This window comes from Suncus etruscus, chromosome 9, assembly GCF_024139225.1.
Source record: "Suncus etruscus isolate mSunEtr1 chromosome 9, mSunEtr1.pri.cur, whole genome shotgun sequence".
In the NCBI taxonomy this organism is placed as follows: domain Eukaryota; kingdom Metazoa; phylum Chordata; class Mammalia; order Eulipotyphla; family Soricidae; genus Suncus; species Suncus etruscus.
In genome coordinates, this window is record NC_064856.1 from 93882728 (window position 1) to 93910495 (window position 27768).

At 49.8% G+C, this 27768-nt stretch overlaps 1 protein-coding gene across 1 annotated transcript in view; it reads right to left on the reverse strand.

The window, feature by feature from the left end:
• Positions 1-7472: 7472 nt before the first annotated feature.
• ALX4 (ALX homeobox 4) overlaps positions 7473-27768 on the reverse strand; it is a 45011-nt gene continuing 24715 nt past the window's right edge. The window contains exons 2-4 of the mRNA XM_049779714.1: positions 18710-19020; positions 9628-9756; positions 7473-7802 (exon numbers count right to left, since the gene is read on the reverse strand). Coding sequence (XP_049635671.1) covers positions 7473-7802; positions 9628-9756; positions 18710-19020 — 770 coding nt within the window. The remainder of the gene's footprint in view (positions 7803-9627; positions 9757-18709; positions 19021-27768) is intronic.

The window sequence follows — 27768 nt, forward strand, 5'->3', positions numbered from 1 at the left end:
CGACTTTGCCCAGCCCACAAATGCAAGCTGGGGGCTTAGGGTTTTGGGGGGGGTGTAGCTCAGTGCCTCAGGGGTTGGTGACAGCTTTGGAGGAGTTGCATCCTGGCCCCTGCCCTCAGCCTCTTCCCATCCTCAAGGCTCCTGACTCCCCAATCTTTAGGACTCTTAAGGCACAACTTGCAAATATTGACCTCTCACCAGTGTGAACCCTAATATCCCATGGCACTCCAAGCATGAGGTGTGACTCACATACTCCCTAAGCCCAAAGACCTTCATAATTATTTACAATTAGAAATATAGCTTAGTAGATAAGCATTTGCCTTGCATGTATGAAAGGCTCCAGGTTCATAAAATTTTCAGCACTAAAGAAAAAGGTAAATATTCACAACTTTTGGACGTAAGAACCTCCATGTGAGAGTGCAGGGAGGTCTTATTCCTCTAATAGATGAAGAGTTAAGGAAGGAAAGTGGTTCTATGCCTGTTTGCATGGGTCCACGCTTCCCCTCTCTCTCACGGTAGAGTGGGTTGACAGAGACGTCTGTCCAAACCCACCCAGCATGGAGAATGGGTGCGTCATTATGTTTCAGCGTCATCCTTGTCTTATACCCTTTGCCACATGCACACAGATGCATATACAGAACACATACATCTATTATTCCATTCCCTCCATAGTCTAACTTGACCTTCTTATCAGAGCCACCCTAGGGAGCCTGAAAACAAAGAGATGATGCCCATTGTGAAGGAAGAGCAAGAAGCACAGTGTGTGGGAGGTGTTTTTGAGAAACCCCCCTCCCCAGAAAGAACAGCAGAGAACACTGGAGCGCCCGAATGTCTGCAGACTTAGGGGGTGGCATGACGGAGGGGTGGTGCGCCCGCAGCCATGCCCGCCCCACCTTCACACATGGCGCCCACCTGGCCCTGCGCCGGTCCTCGTTGGCGGAAGTTGCCTTTCCTCCAGCCTGTGGGTCTGTGGTCTGCATGGAGCTAAAAAAAAATCTGTTTGGAATCATAATTCCTGGGAAAATGTCAGCTCTCACACCCATTGTCTCCGGCTCTGGCACGCATCTTCTCATGTCTGAGTGGTTTGCTGGGAGCCCTATTTTGGGGAACAGGCTGTTTGTGGAGGGCCTATTGTTCCCGAGCTGCTGAGCAGGCAAGTGTGGGTCTGTGTGAGGAGAGGGACCACCACCGATGCACCCCCACCCCCACCTCGCCACTCCCCCAGTCCCTAGTGAGCCCAGTCCAACAGATTCAGGATGCCCAGTGTAGGAATTGCTTTTCACAGCCAGACCTAGGAAAGCATGTCTGTTGAAGGGCAAAAGCAGCTTCCTTGGGAACTGGCCAGGCCAGGCTGCAGGTGGGGCTGGTGTGGGATGAGGCTATTCTGGAGATGAGGAGAATGGGTGAGTTCAGAGCTCTGAGATGAGGCTTTGGGACTAAGAATTTGCAGGCATCTTGGAGAACTGGTCTCTTGCAGCCTGGTCCAGAGGAAGATGGTGTCAGGGCCCAAGGATGCTCCCAGCCCTGGAACTTAGTCCTCTGAGCCTCCATTGGCCTCAGACCACTTGAGGCAGCGTCTGGCTCTAACATTGAGCTCGGGGTTCCCCTATTCCCTGGCCTTCCACTTCCCATTTTGAACCCGATAGAGGGTTTTCTCATGCCCATCTCCCCTCCTTCAATCAGACTCTTGCCCAGCTTCCCTGCCATGTCTAGATGCAAACAGAACCAGCCTGTCTCCCTTTAGAGTCCTTTAGGCCAGAGGGTAAGAGGCCCTGGGACAGACAAAGAAGTACTAGATAGGGTATTAGTTTTAGGTTTGGGGTTTTCCTTTTTTTTTTTTTTTTTGAGGGGTGAGCCACACCTGGCTGTGCTCAGGGTTCACTCCTGACTCTACATTCAGGGACCACTCCTGGGACTTGGGATGCTGGGGATCGAACCTGGGTCAGCTGCATCAAACAAAGCAAGTACCCTACCCACTGTACTATATCTCTGGCCTCCTAGATAAGGAAACAGGAGTCTTCAGAATTTCACAATCTGATGGGAACATAGAGAGATAGAGATCAACCTTAGATGTTGGGATAAGGGGAATAGAACACCACTGGGGGTGGCCAAAAAAAAACCCCCCAAAACCTCAAACAAACAAAAGAGAAAAGTTGGGGGTGAACAAATATCATTTAGAAGAACCACAAAGAAGGGGCCGGATTTTTCAGATAAAGAGATTGGAAAGGAAAGGGACTGCCCAGAAGAACTGGGATGCATGTAGCATTGGGATGAGTTATATCCCCACAGAATAGGCCCTCATAAATGACCCTGGATGGCCAGAGAGGGAAAGGCTGAACCATGGTGAAGGTGCCAGTATGTCTGTGGCTATTGTCAGGAAGAGGTGCTCTGAGAGGTCTCAGAGGTGTCAGTGCCCCTCTTTTTGAGGGTAGCAGCATCTACACCTCATACCAAGGAAGTGCCCAGCCGCAACAGAACAGCCAAGGTGCCAGTATTCTCTTAGCTTCAGTGGCTCCCTCTCTCTGCCCTGGGTTTCCTGAAGGATTTTGGGGTGGGGATACCCAACATCATTGTGATCTTAGATGACAACTACTATTTTTTTTCTCAAAGCCAGTCCTGCCAACCCACCAAAGTAGTGCAAACTCCTAAGGATCCAGATACCAGAAGGAAAGTAGTGAGGCCAAGGAAAGAGGACATGGAGGAGCTACTTCCTTATGGTCCTTGGTGCCAGTGACCCTAGGCTCACATAAGCACATTGCTTAGCCAACTCCTCCCCATCCTGTTGTGGGTAGTCTCAGCACCTCTAGCCCCCCATTCTTCCCACCAGAGAATTGAGAAAAGCCTGTGCCTTGTTCTGCTTAAGGTAAGTTCTTCCATCGGGGAGGGCTCCATCTCTTCCAAGAGTCACTTTCATGTAGGAAAGCAGGGTCAGACTGATTACAGCAGAACCTGGCCCCCTCTCTGTAGTGAGTTCTATCCCCAGCATTGCATTCAAATCCTCTGCCCAGACCTTTTGCAGGCTCCTCCAGCAGGCAGCAAGAACACTGACCAACCTCTCCTGGAGCCAGTCCTGAGCTCTTTGCCAAGAAGGCTGTTGCCTGCTCTGTCCTCTTATCATCCTGGCCGCCCCTTATACCTCTAGCACCCATCAGCACAGCACTTGGTGACATCCAGGGTCCGTCCAGCCTTGACAACTGTGTGGACTCTAAGATAGGGGCAGGGCTGAGGGTCCCCAAGGAGATGGCGGGGTGCTGAGAAGGGGCCTTCCGGTCACTCGCCTGCCTCCCTCCCTCTCAACTTGCCTGCTCTGCAGACAGGGCCTCTGGGACAGAGGGGGCACCCCAGACCCCAGACCCTTGCAGGCCACCCCTTTTTGTGCAGGAGCCCTGGCCGGCCACCTGTTGTTAATCTAGCCTTGGTAATCCATTCTGTACTGTCAGCAGTTCAAAAGGGCACTGTTAGTATTTTTTGCCGACTTCAATTAACGTGAGATTTCAGAGGCCCCTCTGATCACATTTCATCTGTCACAGTGGGGAAAAAACAGACAGGGCCGGGTTGAGAGGAGGAAGGAGAAGGAGTTTATTGCCAACAACAACCAAACAGATTGGGGCGTCCGGCCTTGGGTGCTCTGGGAGCTGCCTGGGGCTTCTTCGTTTTTCTGGCCCAGGGGCTGGGACCCAAGAACCCCTTTCCCCTCTCCCTCCCATCCCCCAAAGATTTCCGTGCAATAACTTACTTTAAAAAGGCAAGAATGTTTCTTTTAATATTTTGCTATAATGTCATTACATGATGGTATAGGCAGTAAAATTTTATGGAACCGACCTCATCTTTTTTTTTTTCTGGGTACTCTTTTTTTTCTGAAATTTTCATGTATTTTTTATAATATATATATATATATTTTAATATTCCACCCCAGGCCATTAAGCTAAAGGAAGAGTTGCATCGATACAGGGTTAAACTATCTTACAATGACAACAGTTAGTATTGGTTTGAGGTTCATGTCTGTCTGCTCCACTCTCAGCCTACCACTGCACGCCCCGCCCCAAATAGGTCACCAGACACGGGGAAACTGTCCTTCAAAATCAGTAGTATAAAGGCCTAGCTGTGTGTGTAGGTGAGGGGGAGAAGTGGGAAGGGACACCATAAGTGTTCCTCCCATGCCTTCCTGGATTGGGATTAGGGGATACTCAGGCCAGGTCCTGGATCCACTCCTCTCCACCTTCCTGTGCACACATTAGGAAGGAGGGGTGGTCTCCTTTCAAGGGGCGCTGACCCTCAGCCATCAGATCCTCAGAAAATCTTTAAGACATTCCCTACCCCACCCCCACATACACACACACTTAACCCCACAGTCTAACTAAGAGAGACCTTGTACCCAAGCATAAAGCCCAAAAGTCTTTATGGAAAAAAATTCCTCTTGTCTACTGGGCTGGAATGAGGACAGGTGGAACCACAGGGTGATCTCAGGCTACCCCCATATTCCTGGCAGTGTCTTTGCACAAACCTGGCTACCAGAGGCCTGGGCGTGAGAACTGAGAATCAAGTATGGTTGAAAGGAGTCGAAGGGTACAAAGCCAATGGCCAACACATGTTATGGAAACTCTGGAACACGCCCTTTCTGGAACCTCCCGCCTCTCAGCCCCAGGGGCAGTGATGGCACTAAGAGGGTAGCAGCACCGGCCAGACACTTGTCCCCTGCACTCGGAGCTCTCCATGTGACCCATTAGAAACCCATCTCTTCGCTGCCAAATAGCAGCCTCTGGGGTGAGACCACAGACACGGCACCTCCAGTATAGCTTATTTGCTCAGCGGGCCCCACAGGGGTGCTGCCAGCTTTCTTTGGGAGGGGAGTCACTGGTGTGGGATGCCTCCTACCCTAGTAGTCAGGAGGCCTAGTTTGACCAGTTGGGGGAAAAAGAAATGAGGGAGGCTGGGTGGAGGGAGAGGTTGGTCAATCCGAGAGGGCTGAGTTACCAGCTGCCTCTGTGGAGCCAAGAGGGGGTGTTAGCTAAAGCACCTTTGTCCCCCCTCTTCCTGACTTACAGCAGGTCAGACATGGCTCACGTTGTCCCTCAGCTTCTAGTCTCTGTGGGGAAGTGAATTGGCCTAACTAGAGGGGTTTTAAGCTTGTTTCTAGTCTGGGGGTCATCCAAGAGTGAGGCAGGTCCAAGAGGGCTGGGCTGGGATTGAAGAGGGAGAGTCTAACTGGGGGGCAGCCTCCTCCACATTTTAACCTGAAATGCTTGACTGGGCAGGGCAGTGGGCAGGTAACCGGGATTACCAGGATGTTTTCTTCCCAAATTTTTGGGTTCAAGCCTGTCTGACACAGATCTGGGTGAGCCCAACAACAACTTCCCTTCTCCCATAAAGGGACTGAGCACCAGGGTCTGGTCCAGAACATTCCACCTGAAGTCCTTACTCTCCCTAACCTCTTCACTGGATTGTCCTAGTTCTCTTTAGACAGATCCTGCTGAGGGCCAAGGGGCTAGGACTGGGGGAATTACAGACCTTGTGAGATTCTCTTGTCCTTACAGAACCCTCAATACCAGGAGCTGTTTTTAGGCTAAGGCATCTTTCTCTTTGCCCTTCCCAAATTTGTGTGTGTTAGGGGGAGAGGGTTGTCAGTGAACCTCAGCAACTCCAAAAGGCTTCTATGAATCATTCCAAGATCCTCAACTATATGAAACCCTTATAAGCCAAGCCTTCCAGAACATTCCGTTCAGCATCCAAGCCCATTTTTCACTTCCCTGAGGCCAATGGAAGGGCTACGGTTCAAGAACTCTTACTAAGGGAAACCAGAGCAGTGACACCACCCCTCACACCCCCTCACAGAGCCTAGTTTCCAGAGCAGATGAGGACAGGAGGTGGGGGGGGCGATTGGGGTCCCCAGAAACCAGGAGCTACTCAGGACAGAGTCTCTCACACCTCTCCTGCAGCCCAGGTCCCTGTAGGACACTGTCCTTCCATTAGTGTGGGTCAAGGTCAAGGTCTAGGTCACAGGAGGAAGAAGAAAGAATCAGAGAGGCAGTGGGCATGAACCAAATGTACTGTACTGGAGCTGGCTTTGTTCCAAGTACATCTACCCCAAATCTCCATTCCCCAAACTCAAGGGGAAGGATACCTGTGCTGTTCCCCAGGAGGGGCCTCCTGGGGTTATGTAAAGCCTACTTTAGCGCATTGCTTAGGTGCCAGGGCAGACCTGGTCCCCAAACTCCTACAGTAGACAGGTCAGGTAGATACGGAACCCTGCCCTCCCTTCCCCCAAATGGGACCCCATCCTTTCTTCTTGAAACCTGCCCCCACATCTGGAATGGGGCAAGTGATCCCCATCAGCAGAGCCTACCAGTCCCTGTGGAGAAGGGCAGAGACCTGGCTAGGAAGAGTCTCTGGGCTCAGTGTTCTCCACTCACCTGCAGGGTCCAGGCAGGGTTGTTGAGGATGGAAGGGTAAAGGGAGGCAGGACAGCTCTGGTTGGACATGAGTGCTCTGTCTTTAGCAAATCCTGTCTCTGCTCCTATTTCTCTGCTTGTAAAGGCAGAAGTTGCTTCATGTCAGGAAGCCCCATTGAGTGGCCCAGATTGGGGTGGCATGCAGGGACAGGGCTGAAACACCCAGGGGGAGCTCCCTGACTACAGGTGGAATGAGCCTGAGACCTGAAGAGTATGTCCATCCTTCACCCCACCAGAACCCATTGCCCTTCCTCTCCCTAGAAGCACAGTTTTTTCCTTCTGGCAGGTGCCCCCCCCAACCCCCAGCACCTTCAGTGTCCACCCAGATCCAGAGTTCTTGGGTAGGAAGAGGTGGCAACAGATGGGTTGGAGGTGGACCATGAACAGCAGAATTCTTCAGTTGCAGCTTCTCGCACAAGAAACTGGGTCTGGCTGGGACCCAGATTCAACTCAGGCTGGGTCTGGAGGTTGTATTCAGGTGGTGGTGGTGGTGGTGGTGGCTTTTAGGAAGAGAAAGTGGGGAACGGAAGGGCAGGAGTCTGAATCTAGGTACAGCCTTGCAAGCTGAGGGAATCACACAGCGGAAGCAAGGTGCTAGTGCTGGGTCCCAACAGGTCACTTAACCTTGATTCAGGATCTGGCGGCCTTGGGGGACCAAGAAAGAAAGGGTCTTCAGCTTAAAGTGGAGGCCAAACTGCCAAGTGGGTTCCCTGCCTCTCTGCACTGCCTCTGGCCAGGAGCAGGGCGTGGGGTGAAGGGCTGGTGGAGGGGGCTGGCCCCTAGTCCAGCTGAAAGTGCTGAGGAGGGTCAGGCCCTGGTTCCCGCCAGGTTCCCCAAAGGCAAGTCGAATGGGAGGCGGGGCCTGGGAAGCGTGGGCGTGGCCAGAGCCAACTGGGGGTGTGGTCATAGCCATGATTGGGCATGGCTGGGCATGGCCAGCACCCCGGGGCGGGACCTGGGCGGGGTTGTCGCCCTATGGGGCGGGGCAGGGGCGGGGCAAGGCAGGAAGGGGCGGGGCGACTGTCAGGTGGCCCAAGAGATGGCCGCGCTGTGCTCCTTGGCCTTCATGCGCAGCGCTGCGATGCTTGATGTCTTGCGGTCCGGCTCGCCGTTGAGGTCGTAGCCATTGAGGCCTGGGCTGAGCCCCGCGGCTCCGAACAGGCTGCCCATGTGCGTCTGGCTCACATGACCGCCAGCACCTGAGACACTCAGGAAGTCGGTGACTCCACTGGCCCCAGAGCCAGGAGGGTGGGCATGAGGAGACATGCAGGCCGGTACCGGGTCACAGGGCACCACACAGGCTGGCACTGGGGAGGCAGCCCCGTTGTTGCCGATCCAGGATGGGTTCTGAATCTAGGGAGAGGAGAGAGGGAGAGAAAGGTCACTGGGGTGCTGGGGGAGGAGGAGGACACACAGGTGTTTGGTCCCTCTCCATGGCCTATCTCTTACAGCTAGGCCTTACCGCCATACCTACTCCCATGGCCAACTCTGATCCTTGAGTCACAGGGATCTGACCTGGACTCGGAACCCCAGGTGCTGATCACCTGAGCTCCAGGCATAAAGCTCTCACATATGATGGGCAGGGCTCTCCTGGATGGTGAGAGCCCATGAGCACCAGGATGGAACTAAGTTGGACCCTCACCCCCTCACTAGCCTTGGGTAGAGATGGGAGAAAATCAGACCACAAACAGGGGTGCATGAGAGATCTTCTCTCCTCTCCCTGCCACCAAACTCCTCCAGTTCCCACTTCTTAACCCTGTCTTTCCTCTAAGCATCTATGGGGCTGGGAGATCAGGGTGCAGAGAGTGATAAAACTGAGATCCCACCTTTTTGGGGCCATGAGTCTCACATTCATGTGGCCTTTAAATAAATCTGAGCTCCCTGTCCTATCTAACCCTCTCTGCTGTGCTTGTGGTGCCTTCAGGCAGGAATTTAAAAGCAGAGTGAGAAGACTAAACAATGGTTTAGTACGTAGGATGCTTGCCTTGTAGGAAGCTGGCCCAGGTTCAATTCCTAGCACTCTGTATGGTCCCATGAACACCAGATGTGATGCCTAAGTGCAGAGCCAGGAGCAGAGCCTAAGTGCATGAGCACTGCTGGATGCATCCCAAAAGCCAAAATAATAATAAATAAAAGCAGAATAAGGGTCACTATACCCCCAAATCCATGTTTGCAGGTGTATCCTGCCACATTCCCTCTCTACTCTGCAGCTGAAGTGATGGGAATGCATAAGCTGGAGTATGTGAGAAGCAGGAGACTAGGATGAACTAGTTTCCTTAGGGTCCATGAGCTCAGAGAGATCAAGGCTGGGAGTCAGATGGAGGCATCTCTGGGGTGGGCTCAGAGCAGAGATGCCAGTCATGGTGCAGGGAGAAGGAGACAGTCACCTCCACTAGCCATGCTCAGGGGCATCGGGGGTGCATTGGGCCCAACACCCCTCTCTTATGCATCACAAGGACTTCACATCACTCAGCCTTTCTTTGAAATGCCACTGGCATGGGAATAGACTGGCAGGGCCTGGAAGGTGATGGACTCAGATATTGGTAGGACAGGGAAGAGAGGCATGTGGGTACAATGGAGAACTTGGACCTCACAGAAGCTGACAGCAGAGAGAGGGCAGGATCCATGGTTCTATAGGGGAGCTGGTATTTGTCTGTGGTGAGAAAGATCTGGAGCTGGTTTGACAATAGAACTCTTGAGACTCAGAACTCTGATCTCCCCACCCCTGCCATAAGCTGTCTGCAGTTCAGGACTCCCAGGGATACAGGGGATTCCTGATGGCCCTGGTGTGTGTGTGTGTGTGTGTGTGTGTGTGTGTGTGTGTGTGTGTGTGTGTGTGTATGTATGTGTGTGTGTGTGTGTGTGTGTGTGAGAGAGAGAGAGAGAGAGAGAGAGAGAGAGAGAGAGAGAGAGAGAGAGAGAGAGAGAGAGCGCCCTATTTGCCTCTATATGTCTAGTAAAAATGGCTGAAAGCACAGAGGAAGGGTTTCTCCCTCCCCTAAAGTCCAGCCAGGCCAGGACATTTCCTCTGGGTGAACAGAGCTGAAACCACTCTATGATCTAAGCAGGCACATACCTAGTGTGGGCCTGATAGGTGAAGGGGAGCCCCGAGCATGGACTCTTTCCAGGAAGAGTCCGGTGCCAAACCCCTGAGCCTGGATGTGATGGTGGGATTTACCTGGGCATAGTTCTCAGCGCGGGTGAGGAGGGGCAGCTCGTAGGCCGTGGAGAAGTGAGTCCGAACCTGCTGCATCTGCCCAAAACGCTCCCTCTTCCGCCACTTTGCTCTCCTGTTCTGGAACCAGACCTGCAGGACAAAGCACCGGTGATGAGGATCAAGCCAAGCTGGAGACATGGCCCGAGGGAAGCACCAGCCCTGCCACTGACCCTTCGCCCAGGCTATAGCATTAAAGTGTCCATCTGTGTCTTCATCATTAAGAACCTGCTATTGGGGCTTTAGTATTAGTGTAACATGTAGGGTGCTTACCCTGCACAAGGCTGACCCAGGTTCAATCCCTGGCATCTCATATGTTCCTAAGTGCAGGCCCAGGAGTAATTCCTGAGTATCCCTGAGTGTGGTCTCCAAATCAACCAAACAATAGCAACTTGCCATCCTCAGCGCTGAGTAGGGAAGGGAAGGCAGTTGACTCTGGACACCTATGGGTGTTCTATTGGGCCTAACAGTTCAATTTTTGGGAAGGGTTGTGTGTGTCTGGGATAGGGGGAGAGAAAAAGGGCGGAGATGGGTTCCACCCTAAAGTTCTCAGAGAATGTTCCTGGCTTTGTGCTCATTAGTGACCCCTGGTGGTGCTTGGGAGACCATAGATGCTGCTGGGCTTGAACAGGGGTCTATGGAAGGCAGGTCAAGTGCTTTCTTTCATATGACCCTGTATTCTCACTCCAGTCCAAGTTAGGTTGCGAAACTTCAGAAATTAGGCCAAAATTAGGCCTCTCCTCTGCCCTCTCTGTTCTCTCTTCTTCTCTCTCCTTTCTTTCTTTCTTTCTTCTTTCTTTCTTCTTCTTTCTTTCTTTCTTTCTTTCTTTCTTTCTTTCTTCTTTCTTTCTTTCTTTCTTTCTTTCTTTCTTTCTTTTCTTCTTCTTCTTTTCTTTCTTTTTTTTCTCTTCTTTCTTTCTTCTTCTTTTCTTCTTTTCTTTCTTTTCTTCTTTCTTTTCTCTCTCTTTCTTCTTCTTCTTCTTCTCTTCTTCTTCTTCTTCTTCTTCTTCTTCTTCTTCTTCTTCTTCTTCTTCTCTTCTCTCTTCTCTCTTTCCTCTTTCTCTTCTTTCCTCTCTCTTTCTCATCTCTCTTTATCTCTCTCTTTCCTCCCTCCCTCAAAACGGCAGTGTCTGACCCTCTGGAGACCCCCACAGCTGTGGCAAAGAACCTACCAAAAGCTGCACACATTTTCAGAAACGTCTCAGAAACCTCACACTTTCCTAAAATGGTCCTGACTTCCTGCAATTTTGAAGGCGCAGAGTCAGATACAGCTGGAAGAGTCCCAAGCATCTCTTAGCCCTGGGACCTCCATGCCACAGCTCCCACCCTGAGTCTTCCCTGCGGCACTCCAGTCGTCAGCAGTCTCCCAGCTAAGCAGCCCTGTGTGGGTGAGGACATCATCTGGGGAGGGGGCAATCAGAGCAGGGGTGGCCCCTAGTGAGTATTGGGGGGCGGTCTGATGGGAGCTTGGCTCCTGAGTTAGTGGGGTGGGGGTGGGCTGACTCCTTTTTCTTGGCAGCAGCATTCCTAACCAGAACTTTCATCCAAGCTCACTTGAGGGCCCCCCAGCCCTGCTTGGGATTGAGAAGAGGGGTTAGCAGGGATGCCCAAGGGCTAGGTCGATGAAGCAGGGTGAGGTCGAACCTGGCAGGTTTCCAGCAGGCTCAGCTTCCTCTTAGGGAGGGGTCCTGCTCAATGCGCAGAGACTCTTTTCATTCATCAGAAACTGCACTGCTGTAGAGTTCCAGAAATATCTCTGAACTGAGAGCACAGAGCAGGCCCAAAGTATGGACAGGAGACTCAGGGGCCAATTGGGCCAGAACAATGGTCTTGGTTTCTCCAACTGCAAAACAGGGCAAGTGCTTGAGCCTGTTGGACAGGGGTCCAGGGGTAAAGGTAGATGAACAACACAGTCAGAGCTTTTGGGGTGCCTAACCTTGTTTATATAGAGCTCCTGTTTTTTCTTTATTTTTTCCTTTTATTATTATTTTTTTCCTTTTATTACTTTTTTTTATTATTTTTGATTCATACTTGGCAATACTCGGGGCTCACTCCTGGCTCTGCACTCAGGAATCACTCCTGGTGCTGCTTGGGATACCATATGGTATGCTGGGAGTCAAACCTGATTGGCCACATGCACGGGAAGCACCCCAACTGCTACACTATCACTCTGTCCCCTCCTGACCTTTCTTGTCATCTAGAGGAGTATTAAAGTAGGTTTATTTTCTTGTATTTATTTTGCTTTGGGGGGGTCAGACTCAGAGGTGCCCAGAGATTACACTGTGAAAAGGGCTCACTTCTAAAGGGCTTGAAAGACCATATGGGATGCCAGGAATTAAACCCAGGTCAGCCACATGCAAGGTAAGCACCTTATTGCTGATCTCTCCCTCTAACATGTGAGGCTGTCCCTCACTTTCCCTCCCCAATTCCAAGCATACACCACATGAGTTCACATACAATCATGTGTTTACACATGCAAACAGGCATGCACATGCCCGATTTTTTCCTTCTCTTCCATTTTTCTTGCTCTTTCTTTTTTTTTTTGGGGGGGTGTGAGCACACCCAGTGGCACTCAGGAGTTACTCCTGGCTCTGCACTAAGAAATCACTCCTGGCAGGCTCAGGGGACCATATGGAATGCTGGGGATTGAACCCGGGTTCGTCCTGGTCTGCTATGTGCAAAGCAAATGCCCTACCGCTGAGCTATCACTCCAGCTCCCTCTCCTGCTCTTTCTTAACTTAGGTGGAAGGAAAAGAACCTCTTTTTCCTGTCTTGTCCCAAGAGAAAGGCCCTCTCCTGGGCTTGGTAGCTCAGCACCTTCTCTGGGGGTTCCCAAGGTCCAAGCCCGGTCCTTCTGCTGGGAAGCTCTCAGCACTGCTGAAAAGGGATCCCCTTTCATAGGTGGCCTGGAATGGGGGCTGGGGGCAGGATGAGAGCATGAATCAGAGGAACATGTTTTCATTTCATGTTTAATTTCCTGCAGGCTTAGTTCAGTCTTTGGCTGCTTCCTCCACCTCCCTGGGTTTTTTTTTTTTTTTGGGGGGGGGGGCATTGGGGAGGTTAGCTATGGGCAGAAGGAACCCAATAGAGGCATCAAGAAAGGCATTGTAGGTGCCTTTTCCCTTAAGGGTGAGGAGAAGTAAGGAAAGGTGTATACTGTGTCCTGAATGGGGCTCCTAGTCTCTGGTCTGGGGGCCTGGAGGTGCTGTGCAGATGGAGTGTTCAGTGTAGAAGCCTGTGAGAGTAAGGAGAGAAGACCTGGGTGGTCTGGGAACATAGAGAGCCCATGGGGAAGGAATGAGAAGCAGTGGAGATAGCAAGGCTGGTGGGAGGGAAAGGAAGGAGGGTGGAGTTATTTATTGAAAATTAGAGATGAAGGTTTGTGGGAGCAGAGCTGCAGTTCTTTCTCCCTCCTCTTTCTTTCTTCTTCCTTCCCTCCTCACTGCTTCCTCCTCCTCGATTCTTTCTTTCATTCCTTCTTCCTCCTTCTCTCCTCCTCAGCCTTCTGTTGCCTTCCATTTTCCTACCATCTTCCTCACACCTATTTCTATCTCTTCCTTCCCCTCCTTTTCTTTCCCCTTCATCTCTTCTTTCCCTTTTTGTTTTTCCTTTGTCCTCCCCCCCCACCATCTCCTATTTTATTTTGTTTGTTTGTTTATTCATTTGTTTTTGCCATATCCCATGGTGCTCAGAGTTTTCTCATCTTTGTTGTTGTTGTTGTTGTTTGTTTTGGGGTCACACCCGGCAGTGCTCAGGGGTTACTCCTGGCTCTATGCTCAGAAATTGGTCCTGGCAGGCTCAGGAGACCATATGGGATGCTGAAATTTGAACCATCTTCTGCATGCAAGGCAAACGCCTGACCTCCATGCTATCTTCTTCTTTTCATCTTTTAAATCTTCACCTCTGCTCTCAGTCTCTTCATGCCAGGCTCGGGACATAACCCTCCATAAGGACTGAGTCCTCTGCAGAGATCTGATGCTTATCCTCAGGCTGGGGTTTTATCTCCTCAGTCACACACTGGGTGCAGAGGGTCCTCACTCACTTACACATTAAGTGCAGGGGGGTACACAGACCTGGTGGGGCACATTTCTCACCTCTCTTACTCCTATCCAAACCTGAGGTCAGAATCATTCTTGTTGGGCTGCTCCAGTTATGCTGTGCCCCCCTACCCCATCCCTCAGGTCAGGCTCACCAGGTGGACTGTACCCTTGGAAGTGAGGTCCTAGCCTCCTCTCTCATACCTGGGATACCTCCGGACTCCTCTCTGGTCTGCTCAGCACAGGCGATTCCCAAGGAGCCACTGTTTTGGTGTGGCTGCTGCTAACCGCAGCCCATCTGGGGTGGGGTGGGGAGGCCTCCAGCTCATTGTCCTCACACACCAGCTGTGGAAACTGGAGTTCCAGACAGCAGGGAGGCTCCTATTCTCCTGGAGTGGGGCCAAGCCCAGCTCTTCCCAGAAAAGGTCTGGGGAGGTGGGTACAGCCCCTGCTAGTCCCTTTCTTAAGCCCAGGGTCACCCAGTAACTGCAGGTACAGAAGCAAAGACAGTGGAGGTGAGATGGGAGTGAAGGCACCCCAAGGGCACTACTGGGCTTGGGGCACAAATAGTAGCTCTGACACAGGAAGACCCTACCTACTACTGCCTTGTACCAAGGGCACCTCTGGAGCAGTTTAGGCAGAACAGTGCCCAAGGACCCCATCTTCAGCAATACCACTGAAGCCATATCCACTTAGAGAGGCATTGGCTGCCTCCCATCCTTCTGCAACAGTATGCTCAGTTCTCTGAATCTCCCTTGGAGGCCAGACAGCTGTACTCGAAGATTCCCCTCACTGCCCTCACTAGGGAGGTAAAGGCTCTGGGACTTATGCCCTCTGCCCCAAGATCCATGGGCTTGATTTTGAGTGCCATGTCTGTGTTCTTAGCCGAAGAGAAGCCACTCCTGTGTCTCTGTTTTGGAAGCAGGTACATGCATGTATGTGTACCTGTATGTGTGTAAGTATGCATGGTTGTTTATAGAATGCATACACATATGTATTCATGCATGCCTATGTGCTTATATGTACGTGTGCTGCCTTATATGTATATATATATGCATACTTTTATTCCTGCATTTTGTGTGAATATTTATGCACATGTGTGCTCATGCATAGGTGCAGAGACACTCTACTTGATCTGTGGGGCTGTGACTTCAGTTCCATGGTCTGTCCCAGAAGGTTCTCACCTTCCTTCAGTTCAAAGTGAATTCTGCTCTGGGCTACTCCCATCCATGTGTCAAGAAAGAACATATGTGCAATACACTCCTACATGTGTGTCCTGCCACGCACACACATGTGCCTGCAAATAGACATGGAACAAAATAAATCAGTTCATCCCACAGGAACATCCAGGAGCAGCTCACTGGCCACTCCATCACCTCCAGGGACCCTCTCCTGAATTGACAGGCTAGAACTGTGGCTGAATTCTGAGCTTCCTGTGCAGACTCTGATGTGCCTGAAGCTTAGCTGAGCCCCTGATAACAGTGAAGAGAGGGCATAGCATCTGGGACACCTCTGATTACCCTCCTGGAGTTCTCAGACAGAGAGCATGAATGAAACAGGGATTGTCTCGTCTCTTATGCACCAGAAGTTTCTGTTTGCTGGAAACTGCCCATCCTTTTCTCTATAGCCACTGGAAATTAAAAAGCTTCTGGATGTTTCACACATCCCTAAGTAGAGCACTTGAGAGACTGGTCACCCTTGGATTTTTAACAGGGCCATCCAGACAGAGATCAGGCTTACCAGCCATGGCTATACCTGACAGAGCTGGCAAGGGGCAGGGAATATGAAGCTGAGGATCACACTCAGGGTCTTTTGTATCTCAGGAGTATACTTAAACCTGAGGATCTTTGGTCCCTAGAGCTACTTTAGGTGAACTCAGAGGACAGCAAAGACCTGTAAGTGAAGGATTGTCCTCTGTCCTGCAGAGAAGGACTTGGCCACCCGCTGCATCAAACACTCCTAATTCCCTGAATTCTTGGGGCATGGAGAAAAGGAGGCGCTACCCAGATGCAGACACAGAGGCACCAGCTGGAGAAAGATGCACCCCTTCCCTACACCTCAGAAAAGGAGAAGACACAGGACTGTCTAAAGGTGCTGATGGGAATAGAAAAGGATCCTCAGGAGCTCAGGCTTTCCCCTTGTGTCAACACCTAGATGGATATTGCTGTGTTCAGGGGACTCCAGACCAAGGCTGTTTGGGAGAAGCTTTGCAATAAAATCAACTTTGTGCATACATGCAGGTTGCATTCTTCACCCTGAAGAACTGGCCCAAATCTCAGTCTGAGATACGGAAGTGTGAATTCTCAGCATCTCTCTCTCTATTTCTCTCTCACTCTCCTGTTTTAAGTACATCTTTTCTCTCTCCCATCACATTTCTCCAAGAAAATTTTATTTAAATAAACCTATTTTATGTCACAAAAATTACAAAAAAATTTTTTTAAATGCCTATTAGGGAGCTAGAAGATAATACAGAGTTAAAGCACTTCCCAGGAATTTAGACAGCCCTGGTTTGATCCCTAACCCCACATGCACCTCTGCACAGTAACCCTGGACTATAAAAGAGTAGTATGTCACACCTATTAGGTATAGCCCCAAATCTCCCATCCCAACAAAACACTTCTTTTTAAAGTTGTGATATATATTGGGGCTGGAGTGATAGCACAGTGGTAGGGCATTTGCTTGCATGCTGCCAACCCAGGACAAACCCGGATTCAATTCCTGGTATCCTATATGGTCCCCCAAGCCTTCCAGGAGTGATTTATGAGCACAGAGCCAGGAGTAACCCCTGAGTGCTGCTGGATGTGGCCCCCAAACCATATATGTGTGTATGCAATGGGATACTGTGCAGCTATAAATACAACTTGGATGGAACTGGAGGGCATCATGTTAAGCAAAATAGGTCAGCAGGAAAAGAGGAAATGCCAGATGACCCCACTCATCTGTGGCACAAAGAGAGACAGTATTCTGAAAAGAGGTCTCTGATTGCAGAACTGAGATTACCAAGCAGGAATGGAAGGGTTGAGAAGGAGAATGAAAGGGTATGAGGTGACATAAGGGACAGTGGTAGGAGGTTTGGGCACTTTAGCAGTAACAAAGATGCAGTTATACTGAGCGTCAAAACCATAAATGTTAACATTATCATAAATCATGCTATCTCAACTCAACAAAAAATTTTTAAATTTTGAAAAAATAGTTTCCTCTTTGCCCTCCAACTATTGTTTTTTTGGAGCAGGGGTGAGACCATGTCAAACCAACACCACATTTGCTGTTTCTAACAAGCTTGGGGGTGAAAGGGAAGGCTGAGCATATTTATGTCTCAGGAAGCTGAAGCTTGATTTTTAGCATATACATCCTGTCACTTGTGAATTATAAACTCAAAAGTCTTTGATTCTTTTCCAGAGAAGGGAAAATACTTTTTCTAGACAAAGGAGAGTGTTCACCCCAGAAAGTTTTACTTTTGACTTTAAGTTCAGTTGTGTCTAACTGGTAGAATAGTGATGAACAACCAAGCAGGACTTGCCCTCAGGATGTCATACTGTAATAGGGTCAAAGAGATAAAAAATTTTATCCAGTCCTATAAAGAAGGAAAAACAGGACAATGAAGTAAAGATGAGCTGGTTTGGCTGTGTTGTCTGGATTGAATTGTGTTAAATTGTATTTGGTTGAATTGTATTTGAGTTGAATTGGTTTATGTTGGGTTCTATTCTACTAGTTTGTGTTCTATTGTGTTGAATTGCATGGTGTTGTGATGGTTTGAATTGTATTTAGTTCTAGTCATATTTGTGTGGATTATGTCTGAGTGTGTAGAGCTATATTATGTTCTGATAAGTTGTGCAGATTGGGTTGTGTTGTCTGGGCTGAGTTGTGTTGTGTTGAATTAAACGGTGTTGGGTTTTGTTTTGAGTTGGTCTCTGTTGGGTTCTGTAAGGTTGTATTCTGATGTGTTGAATTGTGTTGCTGTGGTTTGAGTTGTATTTGGGTTGGATTGTGTCAGATTGTAAAGTTTTATGATGTTGGATTGAGTTGTGTTGATTGGGGTTGTGTTGTCTGGATTGAATGTGTATTTTATTTTATTGAACTATGTTCAGGTTGGTTGTGTTGATTTGACCTTTGTTGGATTCTATTAAGTTTTGAATTGTGTTGTGATGGTTTGAGTTGTATTTGGTTTGGATTATGTCAGATTGTGCAGAGTTGTATTACGTTGGCTTGAGTTATAGTGACTGGAGTTATGTTGAGTAGGTTGAATTGTGTTGGGTTCTATTGTATTGAACTGTATTGCATTACTTTGAACTGTACTGAGTACTATTATGTCTTGTATTGGTTTAGGGTGTATCATGTTGTGAGATACTGTGTGCTATGTTGTACTGGCTGAACTGTGTTGATTTGAGTTGTGTCAGCTTTGGTTTTTGTGGGCTGAATTAAGATGTGTTGTGTTGGGTTGAACATTTTGGTGGTTGAGTGGTTTGGCCCTCATGGGCAGGAAAACTTTTCAGAGGAAGAAAGTTGAGTTGGGACCTGAAAGATCTGGCAAAGAAGGCAGCCTTCTTGCCCTTGGGCAAGAAACAAGAGCTGGATTGTTCTGCTTGGTCTACTAAAATGTTGTGCATATTTTTTAAGTCAATTTTGTTTCTCAAAAATGACTTTCAAGGCCTAAGGGATAACTCAATGGGCTGGAGGGCATGCTTTACATGTAGGGATTTTATTCCTGATATCACAGTCTTCCAAAGCACCACATGCCAGGAAAGAACTCTCTGCATTGAGTGGGGTGTACCCTCACCAAAAAATAAAAACAAATGGGTTTTCTAGAATAGAGCCAAATCACCCTCCTACCAGAAAGGTCTTCTCTGGGATGGGCAGAGAAAGCTGTCTATGTCTAATCTGTGGGCCTTGCTTTCAACTTCCCTGAGATGGAAGCCTGAGAGAAAAGTGGAGGAGAGCAGGCTCTGGATGGAGCAGGGGTGTTCTGGAGGCTTAGGCCAAGTGCGCTATTTTGGCCATAGTCCACTAACCTGTACACGGGCCTCAGTGAGGTCTGTCCTCATGGCCAGCTGCTCCCGCGCATACACATCAGGGTAGTGAGTCTTCTGGAAGACTTTCTCCAGCTCCTCTAGCTGGTAGCTGGTGAAGGTAGTGCGGTTCCGCCGCTTCTTTCCCTTGTTGTTCTCTGAGTCGGCCTTCTCCAGTGGGCTGGGCAGGTCAGCACTGGCCCTGTCCTGGGGCCCCTTGACGCCAGCCTCCTTCACTCCGAGGTAGGTGCTCTCCATTCCCACTGTTTCTGAGTCGGGCGGTAACTCAGGATCCCCCAGGGAGCTCTCTTTGGCTGAGGGAGGAAAGGCCAGAAACTAGTGACTGAACCAAGTAAAAGAAGCAAGAAGTCAGGGAAAGCATCCCCTAACCCCAGGAGTTTGGTCCCACTCATAGAGGCATTGGGTTTGAAACCAATAGGCCCTCCTTCTTAGGCTGCAGAGACAGGGGCTAAGGTAAAATACTTGCTTTGTATGCTAATGACCCTGGTTTAATCCCCAGTACCATAAATGGTCCTCCCCTGAATGTGGCAAGGGGTCATTCCTGAATATAGAGCCAGGAATAGTGCCTGAGCAACTACCTCTAGGTACGGTCCAGAAACCAAAGAGAAAAAGAAAATAGACATACCCTCATCCTAATGTTGGCTTGTCATTCTCATGTTATGTGACCATGGCAAATCCTTTTTCTTCTCTGAGCCTCTTTACTATCCTTTCCAAATGTGCCTCCTTTGGCCCCAGTGCACAGTGACTCAGGATCATTCGACCTAACCTTGATGATCTCTATGCTCTCCTGATATTACCTTCTTGGGCCAAATTTTCTCTTTCAGTCCTCAGATTCCAGTGCCCAGAGCTTGCAGCACAGCGCCCTATCTAGCTGCAAGGGACTCGGGGTCAGGAGGGAAGTGCAGGTAGAACTTGTGCCTTTTTCTAGGTCTAGTCCTGTCTGGTGTTCAGCAAGAGCAGTGGAGGCTGCCCCCAAGAATCCAGCATGAATGTTTTTAATCTCCACCCGCTGCTACCTGCATCTCAGCAACTGGTCATGCAGCATCCGTCCCCTTTAGGTGAGACCGCTTGGTAAAGGACTCTGGATGGTCCCCCTCTGGATGCTGGGCTATGGGTACTGAGAAATGTGTGCACCACACTTTGTTTCTAACAGAATGGGTTTTTAGAAAGCTTCTGTCTGGAAAGGTCCAGAGAAGGGGACACTAGAGAAGGTTGAGGACCCTCACAGCTAATTTGCTTTCTGGTTGTTCACTTGCCTAAGGGAAGAGGCAGGGTTGGTTTTGAGGCAACTCTCTCCAGTTGTATGCTTTGTGCCTCAGTTTGCCCCCCCCTTGTAAAATGGTTGTGAAGAGACCCAGAGGGGATCACCTTCCAGGCAGTTGTGAGCAGGGAATGCTGCTTCTATGGCAGAGCACATACCTAAATCATATACTGAAGCTCTGAACCCTGGTGGCCCTTGCAATTCCACTGAAAATGTTTTCTCTACCCATCCAAATAGAGAACATGACCACCATGGGAATTCAAAAGACCGATAGGCCAGACATGCTGATGACTTCAATCTCCTGGGCCTGCTCTAGGCTTGCAGATAGGTGGCAAAGGGCTCTGACCTGGGGAGGCCCCTGGGAGTGGGTGTGAATGCTGCAGAGCATTCTGAAGACTGGGGCATGGGTGCTCCTAGCCTTTTCTATGACTCAGGAATCAGTGTTGGTACAGGATCGAAAGGACATGAGAGCAGCAACGGCTCCTGCCTGCAGATGCTTGTGTGCCCTGAGCCCCAACCCTCCAGGAGCCACCCCAGCCCTGTCTCCCTGTGCCTCAGCATTCCATATACATCTCCATACTCTGAGATGGAAACCTGGAGAGATGATGGTCTTAATCTTTTCAAGTCGCCACAGAGAAGAGATGGAAGGTAGTGAAGGGACCTGGAGTCATTCCTGAGAATTTCAGGGGTCATTCCTGAGAGCCATCAGTGTTTGGGAGCTCTCACAAGATCTCCCTGTGAACCAGGCTTACCCCAGCCTTAGGGACCATATTTATACACCTCTGCTGGCCTGACCAGCCAAGCACTTTTAGCAAAGATATTTATCTTTCTGGCAGACATATCAGTTTTATGTTTGGGGTTGGGGTTTTCTCTTTGGTTTTGTTTTGTTTTTGAAGGAATTCCACCCAGCCTTTCCAAAACTAAACACTTCTGTTATGCAACTTCCTGGAGGCCAGAGTGGGGGGCAGCTCTGCCCTCCTGCCCTGCCTGGACTCCTGCCCCATCCCATGACCCCAAGACCTATACTATGTCTTCTGATCTCCGTCCAATCTGCCAGATCAGGTCTGCCCTGCTCGGCATTAGGGTTGCCTAGGCACAACCCAAGATCCTTTTGAGGGCAGAAATCAGAGTGGTGTGCATTGATCTGCCACAGAAGCGTCTTCACACCTCCAGGCTTGAGTGGGGTCTCCTCATACCTCCCAAGAAAAACGGAATCCAGAGGGTTCACATCCTTAATGAGTCCTGACCAGTTCATCCTGGGGGAAGGCAGGGGAAATTGGGAGCAAGTATGGCAGTGCAAAGGCCAAAAGACACAAGTCTTTTGCTCCAAGTCATACCCTGGGCCAGTCATTCTCCTCCAGTTCTCCCTGACCCGAGTTATACAAGCAGGCATGGGCCAGTGCTCTGCCTGGGGCAGGCTGAGTGTGCTTGGTTCACAATAGTTATCAGCCAGAACTACCTCCCTTTGCCCCATGCCTGAATCAAGGGGAACTGGGAGACACATGGGAGATGCTGAAACGAATTCTGGATGTTTCTGGCCCTTTGAAGAGGGAAAAAAAGTTATTTTATAGCAAATATCCACTGTTTCTATCTGAGCCTGGGGCCGTGGTGCAGACAAACCAATACAGGCTGAATTTATTTGTCAGTAAAGGATAGCATTAACCTCCTTGGTCCCCCTCACCTCCCAGGCCACCAGGAGTTTCTGTTAATTAGCTGATCTCCAAGCTCACATACCACCTCTTTTGGGAAATCCTCTCAGAGTGCAAGAGCCCTACTTAGCTTTCAGCTGCTTCCTTCAACAGCCATCTGCATTTCTGATACCATCAAGTCCTGAATGTCCACTCTTACAGAACTCATATATGTCCCAGGGGCATGGGACATCATGACAATTTTGCCTCATGGGCCCAGGCTTAGTATTTCATGAAGCAGACCTGCAATCAGAGACTACAGAAGAAACTAGGAATGTCTAACCAACACCAAGGGCCCTCACACTCTAGGCACTTCTGGGGGCCTCCTGAGGACCCTGGCTATATGATGAGCTCTATGAACTGGAAGGAGGAACTGATTCATTTTGCCAGGTAAGAGTTGGGTGGGAGGCCAATAGGTGAGAGTTGGGTGAGAGTTGGGTGGGATGCCAACCTCACTGAGCTGCTGACAGCTGGAGTCAGAGGAGGGAAGATGCCCTGATAGTGAGATGGGGGATGTGGGTATATGTAAGGGTGTGTGAGTCTAGAGGAGATGGGATGAGCAGAGAGGCAGAGTTATAATGAACTTCATTTGTGGGGTTCTGGAATCCAAAGGCCCAGAATTTGCCAGAAACCAGCCTCACACCCACGGTGCTGCTGCTTTGGGTGGGAAGAGACTAGGGGGCATGAATCAACCTTTTTTAGTGGTCACAGAGCTTCCAGCTGGAAGATCTGGCTCCCATGCCCCACCCTCATTCCCAGGTAGAGTCCAAAGGGACTCTGTGTAGACCCTGCTCCCAGAGTGTGAAGCAAAGTCCCAGACTGTGGGGCTACCATTCATCCTGCCTTCTGCTTCCCCTCAGAAAGTCTTGAGCTAGTGCAAAAATCTGGGTGCACAGGGAGCCCAAGAACCCCAACCCCCCAGGGCCCGGAGAGATAGCACAGTGGCGTTTGCCTTGCAAGCAGCCGATCCAGAACCAAAGGTGGTTGGTTTGAATCCCAGTGTCCCATATGGTCCCCCGTGCCTGCCAGGAGCTATTTCTGAGCAGACAGCCAGGAGTAACCCCTGAGTATTGCCGGGTGTGGCCCAAAAACCAAAAAAAAAAAAAAAAAAAGAAAGAAAAAGAAAAAGAACCCCAACCCCGGGAGGCCTAATCATATAAGATACCCTTGTGGCTGTCACAGTCCCCAGCAGTTACAGAGATTTGCACCCTCCGCCCCTAATTCTGATAACAAAATGATGGGGTCAAGGAGACTCTCTTAGATTATTGATTTGGTCTGGGACCCAGCCCCAGATATTCTGGGGAAGTGGTGGTTGTAGGGGGAAGACTAGTATCACCTCTATACTGGGTGGGGTTCTATTCTTGCTTGTGCTCAGCGGAACGGTACAGGGGAGAAACTCAAAGAATGTACTCTACCCATTGAACCATCTCTCTAGCCCCCAACGGGGTACTTGTAAGTCAAAAGTCACAGAAAGCTCTTTGATTCCCAGGAAGAAGGCCTGCCCCTCTCTGGAAGCCTCTAGGGCCACCAGCTTGTAGCCATGACTGCTGGTTTTCCAGAAAGGAGAGAAACAGAGGTTTTCTTTCCTTCCCTTCACCTGTGTCCTGTGTCCTGGCAGCACTAATCCCACCCCACCTTTCCATTTCCTCTTGACAGGAAAGCCTTGGCCATGTCCTCATAGATAGCTATAATCTCACTGCATCTTATATGACTTCAGGGGATGCCTCCCAAGTGGTGTCCAAGATGCTGGTGATTCTTGGATCTTGGGCCAGTGGTGTAAAGCAAGGCCTGAGGATGCAGTGCTGTTCGAGTTCTGCTGTACCAGGCACTATGGGACCACTCTCGTGATTTTGGGGGGTCTCTAGGGCTGCATCCAGCAGTGATCTGAGAACCAGATCAGGGTTGGTGTATGCATGCAAGGCACCCACTTTACCCCTGGGCTATCTCCAGTCCCAAATGTTTTAAGCTTGTATGTGATTGACCTTGGCATCCTGTGTGTTCCCCTGGGTCCCCTCAGGAATTATTCCTGAGCATAGAGCCAGGAGTAAGCCCTGAGCACCATCAGGTGTGTCCCCCATCAAAATAACTCACAAAGGGGGCCAAAGAGATAATAAAGTGAGTGGCTAGGACACTTGCCTTGTAGGCAGCTGACCCAGGTTCAATCCCTGGCATCCCATATGGCCCTTTTAGTACTACCAGGAGTGATTCCTGAGTGCAGAGCCCTGTTTACCAGTGGATGTGGCCCAAAAATTAATTTAAAAAAAACACATAAAGCAAACTATGTTTTAATAATCCTAAGTTTTAGTTTGGACTTCCCAATAGTGCCCAGAAGCTGGACCCTTTTCCTGAAGATACTTGGCCATTGATCAAGTGACAGATTCAGTGCCAGAGTCTGGCCACCAGGGCTGCCCCCTGTGGGTTCTGGACAGAGGAATGGAGTGTTCAGTGCTGATTCTGGGGGTTGAAGTTGACTCCCCCTCATTCCAACTCTTGAAGTCACCACCCTTATCCCATGCCATTTTTTTGTTTTGTTTTTTAGTAACTAAGATTTGGGGAGAGGAGCGTCTGCATTATGTGTTGAGAGAAAGTGCTGGAGGCTTCTTTCACGGCCACCTCTCTGAGCAGGCAGGGCTGGGCACCCGGGGACATGTGGTGCAAGGCTGTGGGGGGACTGGGGTAAGGTCCAGATGTGTTGCAGCCTGCAGATGGGTCTAGAGAGCATGGATGCTGCTGGTGTGAGATGCCCCCCAGACTCACCAGCAGGGCATGTGAGGGTCCAAGTGTAAGCAGGCCCAAAAACACAGACACACATGTGCAGTGTGTGCATGTGATTGCGTGTGTATGTGTGCATGCACATGGGTATGGCCCAAGCATGTGCCGTGGGTGCTAAGAGGGCTGACTAATTGTCTCCTCCGTGGTTTGGATTCCATCAATGTTCCCTCCGAACATCTGCTTTGTGGGGGACACGCTCTCTATGCCTGTGGCCCTGCACGCCGATGCAATCTCCTGAAACAAAACAGGCCACGAAAGGCCCTTTCTTTCATGCCACACTGGCTAAACCCATTGCTGTCCAAACAGTGGGGGGGTGGGGGGAATGTCCTCAGTCCTTAAGCCACCTCATCTATTACCCCTTCACACACACACACACACACACACACACACACACACACACACACACACCCCTCTCAGAGTCCCATAAGTCATATTCAGGGGCAGCAGAAACAGGAGCTATACACCAGCAAAGGCAACCGGGACACATCTGGGCAACTGGGAAACACATACCGGCCCTGCCCCTCAAAGTTCACAGGGGAGATGGGTCTGCAGGAAGAAGCTCATGCCAGCCCCGCTGTGCTGCCACACGCATTCAGAAGAGCCCTGGAGACTCTGCAGAGCCCCCCAACAAGGCTGAGACCATGGGGGCCCGGAGAGATAGCACAGCGGTGTTTGCCTTGCAAGCAGCCGATCCAGGACCAAAGGTGGTTGGATCGAATCCCGGTGTCCCATATGGTCCCCCGTGCCTGCCAGGAGCTATTTCTGAGCAGACAGCCAGGAGTAGCCCCTGAGCATCGCCGGGTGTGGCCCAAAAACAAAAACAAAACAAAACAAAAATGCTGAGACCATGGAAGGACTCAGTAGAAAGGGGTTGTTAGGCTGCAGGTGGGGGCCTTGTCCAGCACAAAGCTGTTAGAAAAGTAATGAGTAGGGGCCGGGTAGGTGGCGCTGGAGGTAAGGTGTCTGCCTTGCAAGCGCTAGCTAAGGAAGGACCGCGGTTCGATCCCCCGGCGTCCCATATGGTCCCCCCAAGCCAGGGGCGACTTCTGAGCACATAGCCAGGAGTAACCCCTGAGCGTCAAACGAGTGTGGCCCAAAAACCAAAAAAAAAAAAAAGAAAAAAAAAGAAAAGTAATGAGTAAGAGCGTGAGGTTAACAGTGATGCTTTTTGGAGCCAAACCTGGCAGTGTTCAGGGTTATTCTTGGCTCTGCACTCAGGGATCATTCTTGGTGTGGCTCAGATGACATGCAGCGGATCAAATTTAGGTTGGCCACATGCAAGGCAAGTCTCCTACCTGCTGGTGCTCTGGGCACCAATGTGTTGGGTGAAGGGAGGCAGGAAATTCCTGAGACACCTTCTCAATCTCCACCAATGTTGTTCTCCCCCAAAGGGCACAAACTAGAAGGGGATGCTTTTGCAATGCAAACAAAGTAATTACCAATGCCCAAGATCCCTGAGGACATGGAGCAACTGGAACCTGGCTACCAGGCAAGTCAGTGGGAAACACCCTCACTGGGCATTCCCTGATCCCAGCACATCTGAGCACGAGTAGGCTAGAATCAAAAACTCACATGTCATAGCATGGTCCTTACGTGAACAAAAGAAACGAAAGCTTAAACCAGAGGCTAGGACATGGGTTAAGGCACTTGCCTTGCAGATAACAGACCCTTAGTTTGATCCCTGATGCCCTCACACCACATAAAATCCTGAGGCACCCTCAGATATGGCCCGACTCCTTTGTCACCTCCAAATAAAAAAAAAAAAATGGAAGTGTTGATTTAGGAAGGCAGAAATCTATACTATAGGCCAATGCCAAATGTTTGTAACAATTTGATCCTTGTTTGCCGCTGTGTCTTTCAAAAGGGACAGAGAAGCAGCCGGGAATGGTGTGTTGAAGGGACAACAGCATAAAACGGTGCAGGCAGATGAATACAAAGGAAGGAGTGTGGAATCTGGGCCAGCTGCCACACATGGTGATGGAAGCTTTCTGGATTGGGGGGAGGAGCAGGAAGGAGGCCCCCACTGGCTATGGAGCTGGAACAGAGCTGGCTTGTCCCTAAAGTGCTGCCTGTATGCCTTGTAGTCAGGACCACATGGTTTGTACCCACCACATTAACACTCTCACAACTGTTTACCTGACCCTCGATTGCACTCTCTAGCATGGGATTTTCTTGTAACTAATGAGCAGAGGTGGTGGTGGGATATCAGAGTATGGTCTATAGCATTCTACTATAGTTCCAGCCCCTAGCATATAATTTAACAAGAATGCTCAGGGGTCCCAGGCACCACTTCAAATGAGAGCCAGTCAATTGTACCCTCTTGATCAACGCTGGGATAACATGCAGCAGTATTAGAGATCCAAGTAAGGTTCCTGAGCCCTTAGCTAGCTCTCTGACCTCACCACCCCATGTTTTCTTTTTATCTGATCTGTTTTTAACTTAATTATTATTTTTTAGCCTGTACTTAGTCACTTTGAGTTATAAACTTATTTATTCATGATTGGGTTTCAGGGATTCGATGTTCCAACACCAATTCCTTCACCAGGGTCCACTTCTCTTCATCGGTGTCCCAAATTCCTTTCCTCCCACCCACTAGCCTGCCTCGATGGCAGGCATTTCTATGAATTTCAGGCACTGCAGTTTAGGACTGTTACAGATGGGGTTCAAGCATAACACTTTACCACATTTCAGCACTCACCACATGATTTTAAAAGTAAAAGAGATATGAACTGCAGAGAATGTATAAGGTTATGTTTCAACATTAGCAAAGGAACTCGAAGGCAATAAAAAGTTTGGCATCCCCTAGAAATTCCACTTAAAAGAAATTTTAAAGAAAGAATTACAAGCGCGGGACCAGAGTGGTGGCCCAGCAGTAGGGCGTTTGCCTTGCACACGGCTGACCTAGGATGGACTGTGGTTCCATTCCCGGCATCCCATATGGTCCCCTGAGCCAGGACCGGTTTCTGAGCGCATAGCCAGGAGTAACCCCTGAGCATCACCAGGTGTGGCTCAAAATTAAAAAAAGAAAAGAATTACAGGTGGGCACAATGAAGTAGCTAGAGAGAAAAATCATCAGAGTGTTATGGGATAAGAAAATAGAAAATCACCCACTGTACTATCACTCTGGCCCTAGAAGTCCCACTTTTTAAACTCAACAATTCCAAGGGCAAATCTACAAAAGCAGGTAGGGTATTTGTCTTACATGAGGCCAACTTGGATTCAATCCCCAGCATCCCATATGGACCCTTGAGCCTGTCAGGAACGATCCCTGAGCACAGAGCCAAGGGTAAATGAAGTCCTGAGTACAGCTGGGTAGGGGC